At 36.4% G+C, this 11,058-nt stretch overlaps 1 protein-coding gene across 4 annotated transcripts; it reads right to left on the bottom strand.

Moving 5' to 3' along the window:
* Positions 1-413: 413 nt before the first annotated feature.
* Positions 414-10,536, bottom strand: LOC145558225 (transcription initiation factor TFIID subunit 15-like). 4 transcript variants are annotated; one of them, XR_014092400.1, is made up of 9 exons: positions 10,383-10,536; positions 9,446-9,615; positions 8,936-9,300; positions 8,634-8,828; positions 8,273-8,356; positions 5,670-5,751; positions 5,455-5,581; positions 2,583-2,885; positions 414-2,019 (listed from the first exon to the last, which is right to left on the bottom strand). XR_014092400.1 is itself a non-coding variant. In XM_081619382.1 (8 exons), the coding sequence occupies exons 2-8, from the start codon at positions 9,563-9,565 to the stop codon at positions 2,677-2,679; spliced, it is 1,182 nt and encodes a 393-aa protein (XP_081475508.1). In that variant the 5' UTR covers positions 9,566-9,615; positions 10,383-10,536; the 3' UTR covers positions 2,470-2,676. The 4 variants fall into 4 exon arrangements, 1 of the variants encoding a protein (XP_081475508.1); XR_014092401.1 differs by having other exon boundaries at positions 1,944-1,957; XR_014092399.1 differs by lacking the exon at positions 414-2,019 and adding an exon at positions 2,021-2,038.
* Positions 10,537-11,058: the final 522 nt, after the last annotated feature.

The following is an 11,058-nucleotide window of genomic DNA, read 5'->3' as shown; positions in this document are numbered from 1 at the left end:
AAGTAAAAAGAAGTAAAAGTATATTGGAAAGATAAATTTACATAGGGTTTGTAAAAAAATAGAGAGAGAAAGTAATAAAATAACATGGAAAATGAAATTTTTATATGGGGAAGCTAATTTTGCACAAATATTGTTGCAAATTGGTGGTGTTTTAATGCAAATGGGTCATTCTTTTTGGGACAAAGTTTTGGCCAAATGGGTCGTTCTTTTTGGGACGGATGGAGTATATGAACTAAATAGATTTTTAAGCTCACATAAAAGCTCGGGACTGTGCTCAGACTTGCTTAAGTTAAATGAACTTAAGGATGAACAAGATACTCGGCTCAGCTCATTTACACCCCTTAAATATATTTTTCAATAATGAGCAAACTCTCAACACTCCCTTTTCAATAAGTATGCCACATCATAACACAGATAAAAAAGGTAACCAATTTATTAGCCACCACTTATCAACTTATCGTACACAAATCAAGCAAGAAAAAAGAGGGGCAAAAAAAAGCCCAATATAGAATAATGAATGAAAATTTAAATCAGTAGTCCAAAGAAAAAAAAAAACTATAAGATCTAATCATTTTTTTTTTTTTTTTTTTTTTTTGGTGCAAGTGAGGGGCAAGCCCCAAAGAAGACAACTAAACAAAAACAAAAACAAAAGGGAAAAACACAAACAAGACAGAAAAAGAAAACAAAACGAAATCCAAAACTACTCGAACACAACTCAGCTAAGCCTTATCCCTTGGAACAAGCCTCGCACGAGCAACTCCACACAAGTCCTCCAATAAAACGGCCCGAAGATCCGAAGGGATCGCCTCAAAGATCACTAGCTTTTGATCAGAGTTGACACCATAGTTTGCCAACCAATCAGCTGCTCGATTGGCTTCCCTATAGCAATGACTCATCGTCACTTCCCAACCTTGACACAAAACAGGAGATTTACACTTACGAATAAGATGAATATATGGAGAGTGTGGAGGGCAATCCTCCACCAAAAACCGAACCACTACCTCCGAATCAACCGCCAATTGTACCCTTCGATGCCCCGCAAGTCCTCGAAGTACCCCTAACAACTCAGCCTTAGTATTCGAGCACACACCACAATGAGAAGCATAAACCTGGAGTATTTCCCCATCAAAACCACGAATCAACCCACCAGCTCCAGCTCTGCCGGGGTTACCTTTCGAGGCCCCATCCGTATTGAGTTTGACCCTCCCAACTCTAGGAACTTCCCAACGAATAAACACCTCTTTGCGCTTAGCAATTCCAGCAGAACTCCTTCCCAAAGGTCTATCCAAGGCACGCTTCACATCACCCACCCTAGCCATGAGAAAAGCAATCTGATCAATGGGAATGTTAGCCTCTCTCGCAAACACTCTTTCATTCCTCCATCGCCAAAGCCACCATATGGTTAAAGCAAATACAATAGCACGCTGCTCACCCACCTCAGAAGAGGTAGTCCCTATGTTAAATAAAATCCAATCATTACAGGACATATCTGCATCCAAGCTAGAGACACCTACTCCAAGCTTCATCCAAATTGCAGTAGCTACAGGGCATTCTCTCAAAATGTGATTCGTGTCTTCCACTGCCATTCCACACACCTTGCACCTTGGATCACTAGTTAGCTTGCGCAAGAATCTATTCATATTAGACATAATTCTATCGTGCATCACAAGCCAAATAAACATACGAATCCTTTGAGGCACTGGCGTTTTCCACACACATTTCCAAGCTTGCCTCAACTCAGTGCTGATGGGAGAATTATTCCGAATTATATCAATAGCAGAACTAATTGTAAACCCTCCAGAAGCAGCCCCATTCCAGAAAACTTCATCTACAGCACTCTCATCCTCAACAACCTCGAAAGAGGCCAATTCTTCCAGCACACTGTTAGGCAGAAATTCAGCAAATAATTCAAGTCTCCAACCTGTATTCGAATCCCAGAATTCGTTTACTGTGGCTCCTTGAAGATCAGCAGGTGGAATAGGGTCAGCTAACTCAATCAGAGGCTCTTTCGAAGCCCACCTATCCCTCCAAAAAAGATCTAATCAATATTCATGCAAGGATTATAAGATTACGGGGTTTTGGGTATTAACAAACCTACCAACTTGTTACTTAAAAAAAAAAAAAAAAAACAAACAAACGAGCGGCGCTAAGTAAACTTAAGTTCAAAACTAAACTAGAACTGCAATTCTAGAGTTTAATAATACAGGGAATTTAGGTTTCGGTCCAGTTCAATTCCATCTCGATCATTCCATTGATTATGTTTATACACCATGCGCGGTCACGCGGAGATTTGCATTTGGCAAAGGTTTTACGGCTCACTTTTGACACTAACCTACCAAATTTTATACACAAAGAAAATGGGGTGCATACAATAAAGGAAAATAAACCACTAATTCAATCCATACATTCAATAGGACTTTTTCCCGTCTTCAATTCCTCCCCACCCCCCAAACAAAAAATGACATCACATCATGATGCAAAAACAGATCGAATGACCACGTCAAAAACAATGTGATTTGTCAACTTGGGTTTCCACATAGCAAACATCCATAAGAAATCCAATAAGCAAGTAAAGTTTCTACCTATAGCGAGCTATGGCATATGCAAACCAGTGCAAGCTTTGGTTTCATGTTAAACCAACCAGAATCATAAAGTGTGATCAATCAGCTAATAATGTTATCGGTATCTATAACGATCCCTGTCTCTGCTGTAATCTCGGTCCCTATCATAATCATAGTCTCTGTCCCGATAGTCCCTTCCTCTATCCCTCTCTTTGCTTCTGCTTCGGTGCCGATCCCTACTATCACGCTCTCTGCTCCTACTGTCTCTGTCATCATGATCTCTCCCCCTATCTCTGCTCCTCTCACGGTCTCTGTCAGCTACACCTGAAATCAAATTAGATTTTCAACTCCATCAATTTACATTTAAGCAAACAATATTGAAATCAATGAGAGGAAATTCTGCACAAGTTTAAAGGAAAAATTGTATATAAGCTCGTGTCAAAGTACTGTACGGCCAGCAACTATCATTGATCTTGCAGAGCACCACATATGATGCAACAATCACAAATGTACCCAATGATGTAAAATCATAGGAAACTGATAATTGCCAGGGCAGGGTTAAGTTTATCAATATGTTACATGTAGAAAATCATGCATATAGTGAAAGATTCCCACAAAAACTAACAATCTGAGTATGAGAGGTAGTTACTTATAGTGATCATTGAAAAGTTTCAGAAAAACTACATAGCATAAAAGTTTCTCTCCTTATTAAAAATCCTACTGCATTGGATATGGGCCATACTAACCTATGCTGCTAATTGTAGTCTCTTGAAGGACTAAAGAAAAATCACCATAGTATGAGGGTATTGCTTTTAACTTCACACAACCATTAGCTTTCAAGAAATAAATGTTCAATACATGTCAGAGGAAGGATGCTTTTCAGTTAACACACACGTTATTCTTCGATAATTATATCAAGATATGCAACAATGTGATATAATTTTCAATTTTCAATTTTTTATTTTATTTTATTTTTTTGAGAAAAAACGTTTTAAAAAAGCAAACTAACAGTAAACCCTGTTTTAGGAGTAAATCCACATTCTTACCAGTCAAACCAATCAATAGAATGAAAGATAGAGACAGCATGCAAGCACACAACAGAGCACATCACTTAATTTAGTTACAAATAAGTTTCTTCTTTGCAACAGTTGGATTGTCATTACAGCTATCAGTCAATCAGTTCTTTGCAACAATTGGACCATCACTAAGGCAGTCTTAGTAATAGTGGGCTCTCCTGTCAAACTAACATCACTCGCACCCATAGAATGGTGGCACTTTTTGAACATTTTTAGATTTGAATCATTTTTAAGATTCTAATCAAATATTTTTTTTGTTTTCCAAACACATTTTCCAGCTGTATTTGTGAAGAAATAAATATTTGTAGTGGCTATAATGGGTGTAAGGTGTAACAAGTGAATCTCAATAGTTTCAATACATGTTATGCCTTTAATAACAGGTGATAATGGCTGAATAGGCAATACACAAAACTCAAAAACTTGTCATAATTTAAAAAGTTAATTGTCTTTTTAGGACTTAAGGAATTGGAAGTGTGAAAATAATTTATAAATATAACCTAATTGTTAATTTCTAAACAAGCAATGAATCAATGTGTAGAAGACCAAGATGAGAATGGAAGATACAATCTCATAAATCATGGTAAAGATTAAAACCACTGTAACAGAGCCAGACCACAATTTAGATGAAACCTAAGAATTTGTTTGTATGCTTTGAAATTGAGCACATACAAATATATATTAGCAAGTAGTGAACATCTGAAGGTTTTTGAATTTTTTTTTATTCACAACTTCAGAAGACATCTAATTAATACTATCCTCATATCCAGAATGACAGCAGTGAGCAGGCTGACTAGGGGGTTTAAACTTAGTAGAGTATTTGCCCAACTTCTACTACAACAAAAACAACAAAGCCTTAGTGCTTAACATGAGTTATCATAAGGAACTGTTTGAAATGGGAAAAGAGCATATCAAAATAATCATCATTTGAATAAAAGTTGGAAATAAGTGTGTAAAGTGAATAACAAAAAGAGTATACAATTAAAATTTACGAGAGTTTCAAAGAGTGGTAAGGAGTTTAAAAAGAGAGGAAAAACGTGTGAGTAAAGACATAATTGAGAAAACATTAGCAAAGGAAATAAGTAAAAGTATGCAAAACACGAGTTGAGCAAATAATTAAAATACTAAAATTATCTAAACAAATAGTATATATTTATACTAAATCATGACACTTCTCACAAATTTTCTCCCTCCACTCCACCCTATCCAACACCATATTTCCCTCAATCCCCAAAGCACTAATCACTCTCAACCATCTTCTTCCTAACTTCATTGTAATAATTAAACTAAAACTAAGTAATACAAATCCCATCTTAATTAAAGCTAAACAACCAATTGGTCATCTTCATTGTAATAAGTAACAGGTTATACTAGTGTACTTTCATCTTGCAAAAGTAGGCAAAACATTAGTGTACCGTGTAAAATAGTAAAATTGCAATCTACTACGTCGTATCACAAATTCACAACCAAAACAACATGGTCAAACCCAAACCACTGTAGCAACCCAGTGACACTCACACCAGTCGAATATATAGACCTGGTGTGTAAGCTACAAATAAAATTCACATGCCATAGTGATCAGCAGCAAAATTGAGTTTAAAAAGATGGGAAAATGATTGATACCTCACCCTCAATGTCATAAACATCCTAAAAGTCTAAAACCAAAGTTACTAATTTATATGTAACATTGAATAACATATGACAACACATTGCATTCTCTCTAAACAGAAGACAATGCCATACTCAGAAAATGTGACATCCAGAAATTAACAAACAAGCGCTTCACAGAACAATTACTTAGAGATGATAACAAAAAATACCTAGTTCCTCAGTTTCCCATCCTGCACGCCCTGCTCCTGGAAGCACCTTTCCTGTGTCAGCTTCATGAGTTTTTGCACGGAACTTTTTCTTGAGATTACCAAACTCATCATACAGCTCTCCATCATCCTAAAAAATGCAACAATAAACTCAGAATAAACAATACAAAAGATTCTTAAAAGTTAAAAAGCTATGGTAAGCAGATAAATTTTCTCACTTCTGCAGCTTCACGCCGGCGTCGCTTTGTCTCTTCTAACTCTTCCTCGTCAAGTTCCTTGTAGCCACCAGCACGTCCTCCCCTGGAAATCATCAATAAGTATATGGTAAGTGATTTCACTATATTCAATAAACGTGGCCTCTACACAAAATACTAGAGCATTTTTTACAATCCACTTTTTCTCAAGGCTCATTAAACAAGTACAAAAAAATTCAAAATATGCTTAATAAGCCTGTTATTTGCAGCATTGTAAATGAAATGTGAATCCCTAAACTGAAAATCTGGCATTACTGAACCAATAAAAGATATTTATGTGAAGAAATGAACTGAATCAGAAAGGAGATACTTTCTCAGTGACCAAAACACAAACCCAAACTATGCTTTGCATACTAATGCAACAACAACAACAAAATTAACTCCCAGCTATCCCATTAAACAAAAGAATGTTTGCTCTGGGTTCGAGTGGCATTTCACCCCTAACCACAACTCATCCGCTGATTCATCAACATCAGTCGGTTCGGACCTCCACTTGGTTTCACCCAAGCTTCATCCAAGTGTATAGCTCTACGCAGTTACATTTTGATGAAGAAAGTAACAACTCCAAGCTGTCCCACTCTCACTTGCAAATAAAATCAGATAGATTTAGCATATGTACCAAACCACCAAAGCTTGGACCTTTGGAGGCACACTCTTGTAAACCTATCCAATTCCCAATTAATTGAGGATCCTCTAACGGGACTAATGGAAAATACTCAAAAGATCACAATTGACAAAACAAAGAATAATTGACAAATGGTCATAATTAGGAAACCCGTTTGTGAGGTAATCCTCCCCCCTCCTTTTGATTCCAAATGAGAAATCCAACTTTCATTGACTCCTATTTTCCATCCCTTTTTGCATGTGTCGCAACTAAAAAATTTCGCAATTGACAGAACAAAGAATAATTGATAGATGCTCATTATTTGGAATCCCGTTTGTAAGGTAATCCCTCCCCCCCCCCCCCCCCCCCCTCTTTTAATTCCAAATGAGAAATCAAACTTTCATTGACTCCTATTTTCCAGCCTTTTTTGCATGTGTTGCAACTAAAAAATTTCACCCACATCTCGCTACTCGCTAGCACCCACTTTCTTCTATCTAACCCAATTTAATTTTGTTCTTATCATCCTCTTTCTTTGTCTTAACATTTCTCCATATATGGGTCTTATTTGCACATTATTGGGGCTTTGTGGTTATTAACAAGGAAATGGAGAACATTTGGTTAAGTTTTCATACAAATCAAAAACTTTAATCTACACATAAGAATCATTTAATTTCAAATTTTTTTTTTCCACCTTTGTTTTTCATTAATCATTTGGGTCTTTAGTTGCAGTGGAATAAATTGGTTATTGGGAAAGAAACTATGTCTCCCAAGATCAAAATCTGCATCTTCATCTTTATTTTTAGCTAAATCTTATAAATGTTTTCTAATTAATTGGATTAATAATTATAGAACAAGGTTGATGATAGAATGGTAGACTGGGAGAAGGACGTGACCAACCAATGAAAAGAGATGTTGACCTCCCAAACTGCTTTGTTAAAGGATATGTCGAAAATGGAACGAATTGAGGAGCTAAAATCAGGGCCCTTCAAAACATAATAGTGCAAAATTCCAAATGAAACAGTAAAAAAGATGGAGGGAAAATCAGCTTTTGGTAGTAATATGTTATTGATAACGATGGGAGGAGTTAGTTCTTGGGAATATTTTGGCTTCTGCTGTCGGACTTGTGCGTTAAAGTCCACAAATTAGCATTATATTAATTTGTAAGTCCAAATCATTTGTTTTATGGGATAAATGCTTTGCTTCCACATATTCCTAACACTATTGCATATTGTATAAGCAAGAAAGTGACAAAGAACCAGAAAAGTGAACAATAACAATTTGAGAGATGGAGAGATGGTGAGCACGGTGGGGTGGGAAGTAATGAAAGCGAATGGAAAGAGGAACAAAAAAAGGGAAAACTCAAGGAGAAAGAAAGATGAATAGATCCTTTCAGCATAAGGAAAGAGAGAACGTGTGCTAGTTGAGGAAACAACGCATGAAAATAATGCAAAAAGAGAGTCAATCACCCAAAATTTAACTTTCTCACCCGATATTAGAATCAGGGTGCTGAATTTAAAAAAAATGCTATGTTAAGGTACCAGTTGAAATAATAAATTGAATAGGTACTAGCTAAAAAATTGTAATCCGTCATTTAACAATTTTCTAAGTAAAAATGGTTTTAAAATTCAAGAACTTTCAGCTCTTGGTCTACAAATTAGAACTCAATCAAGAACACGCAAACTCAGCACAAAAAAGGCAGACATGATAATATGTATCTGTGTCATTAAATGAGCTTGAGTTTATAGCCTACAATTATTCAATGTCATGCAAAGTTTATATACACAGATAACACAACTGAATCAAACACATAAGATAACTAAGACTCTAGGGAGTACTAAATACGCACAAGTTACCCTATGAATACCGGAGATTCTTTAAACATTTAAGCTGAAATTTGAGAAAGTATGGAACAGTAATCAAATTTATATTTGACCATTAGAAAACAAAGCTTACAGTAACATACCTTACACCACCCTCACTGATACCAGGTTTGTTAGTGTTGCAAATGTTGCACTTTGTACGTTTTGCCCAATTAATATTAGCACACCTGCAACATCAGGGAATCAGATAACTTGCACTGCATGCTACACGCCATACCTTCTTTTTTTTTTCTTTTTAAATTGAAGGGGGAGGGGGTGTTAAGTAATAACAAAAGTCATTGAAAAGACATCAAGGGAGCATCACCCACATACAATTGTGATGCTCCATAAAGATGAGCATTCTAGGAGCAAACAAGCTATAATTATCAGAACACAACAATTATTTTGATACTATCAAGATGAAAATGGGTATAAAAAGTCTTATTGCAAGCAATCCAGCCTTACATGGGACAAGACCAGTCATTTGGACCAAATAGTCCAGCTGTTGGACCAGTTGCAGCTCGTGCATGACCTGCAGCATCAGTAGCTCCACGACCTCTTCCTCTACCACCACCCCCAGCACCACCAGAGGCACCAGCTGGCCGGGCAGTTCCACATCGATTGCAAACACCACGAAAAGCGAAATTCACATTGGTACAACTGTTAATACACTAAATGTAAGAAACTTTGTAGTGCTAGAGTAGTAGCAAACAATAAGCACGTAAAAGGAGCAAGAAAGAGCTGCTCACCAATCTCACATCACAGACCTTGTATTTGGACACATCCAATCACCATCCTGTTGCCATGCTTTTCCAGAAGCATCACCCCGCCCTCTACCTCTTCCTCCAGCCCCATTCAGGTCCACCACATCTCCAATGGGTTCAATAAAATCACCAGGGACAGCGGCGGGGGCAGCAGCAGGTATACCTGCCTCCACTGCATCACCCTTATTCTTGGACTGTGCTATAAATACACCAATTACATTTCCATGAAACTCTTTATTATTGAACCATTCGACAGCAGCTGCTGCAGCATGTGGATCTTCATAGGTGATTGTTGCATCACCCTTTGGTTCGTTTGTCACCTTATCATGGTATAACCATATCTTCGGTTGACCAGTTCTTTTATCTTTCTGCAATGAAGATCACCCCAGAAAAATATATATAAGATTAAAATTTCTATGGTTAAACGAGCTAAATGTTGCAAACCTAATCCTGGTATTATGGAGGATACAACATGCATCATCAGATTCATCACAATATAACAATTCTCCCTACCTTAATCAATCCAATGGTGCCAAAGAATTCAGCCAACATGTTATCATCAGTCCCTTCAGGTAAGTTACAAACATAGATAGACCCATTTGTGGGAACGCCTTTGCCCAAATAGTTTGCCATTAAGCTCCAATATTCATTCAAAATGCCACCAAAGCAACAAGCATCAAGCCCTGTTCGTAAAAATAGAACAATCAGGCCACATTTGACTTTAGCAGTCAACGCTCACAAACTTCGACCACAATTTAAGAATACATTTAAGACATACTCCTCTTGTCCAGAAAAAACATTGTCACTCCTCTTCTAATTTCTAGGATGGTTTATTCCTCCCCTTTCACACAAGTCTTTATTTAAACCATTTCATAATAGCACACCAACGGACAATTTCGGCATTGTTTCAGGGGTACTAGAGTACAATATAAAGGCATTTGTGGTAAATAAAATTCAAAGTTTGATGTCATATCCCAAACCATGGTGTGGCAAAGTGGCCAATGTAACAACTATTTCAAAACAGGCTCGAGGGGTTCAAATGTACGCTGCTAAACCTTTGAGCCGAGCCGAGCTGAGCCCGAATAGGCTCAGCGTGAACCCAAAGAGCCTCAAAACCCAAGCATGGTTCTGGGATCGATTAGAGTCGAAAAATGCAACTCATCAGCAACCAAACTTGACTCAATTATCAAATTAGTCTTAAAAATCACATAAAAATCGTATCTTTCAATCAACAACGTAAATTATACATAACAAACTATAGAAACAAAATCGATCGTTATAAATTTCATAGTTTCAGTAATTATAGCCAATACTTAAGTAATCCGCCTAAGAAGAACCCTAAATTGACTAAACTGACAATCAAATGAAGGAAAGTGAAATTAAACCCTAGATGGTGAAATTTATATTAGATAATTGAAAAAATAAAAAATAAAAAATAAAAACACTTTACCTCAGAAACTTGTTCAATGGAGGGGAGAAGATTCAGAGTACGATTAAATGGAGAACTCAGAGTACGCTTCAATGGAGGAGAGAGATAGAGAGAGGTTGAAGCGTAGAAGTGAAAAGCTCAATGGGGAAAAAATGAAAACATAGGAGAAGGATTAGTGACACGTATATAATGTCAACCATCAGATATAAATCGATATCAATGGTCGAAATTCATTCTCATTTAAGTTTTGTACCGTTCGTACACGAGTATTGAGTTGTTAAATACGAGTACTCTCTACGAAGTACACCGTATTATAGAGGGCTTAATAAAATGTACCAACGCAAAGACATTATCGAACTTGCAAAAGAACACAACGTAATTTTTCCTTTTTCAAATTGAAGGAATGTACAATTGTATGATTTCTATCTTGTTCTCGGATATACTTAGAGTTAAGCATATTAAATTTGTACAAAGGATTAAGAATTTTAAAAGGTTATTTAAAGTTTGAAAAATAACCTTGGTATGTATACAAAGTCTATACTAGTTTGTATTTGTGCTATATACAAGTTTATCCGAATTATTTTTTAAAAAATTATTGATTTTATTTGCATTTTTCAATGATTGTAAATGATAATAGTAGACATCTTTCCTTTTCGAAAGATGTAGTTGAAAAAGTATAATTATTTTAAATGATTAT

The sequence above is a fragment of the Chenopodium album genome, chromosome 9 (assembly GCF_948465745.1).
Source record: "Chenopodium album chromosome 9, dcCheAlbu1.1, whole genome shotgun sequence".
NCBI classification, from domain to species: domain Eukaryota; kingdom Viridiplantae; phylum Streptophyta; class Magnoliopsida; order Caryophyllales; family Amaranthaceae; genus Chenopodium; species Chenopodium album.
Note: the sequence above shows the minus strand (reverse complement) of the source record. Positions and strands in the feature narration are given on the sequence as shown.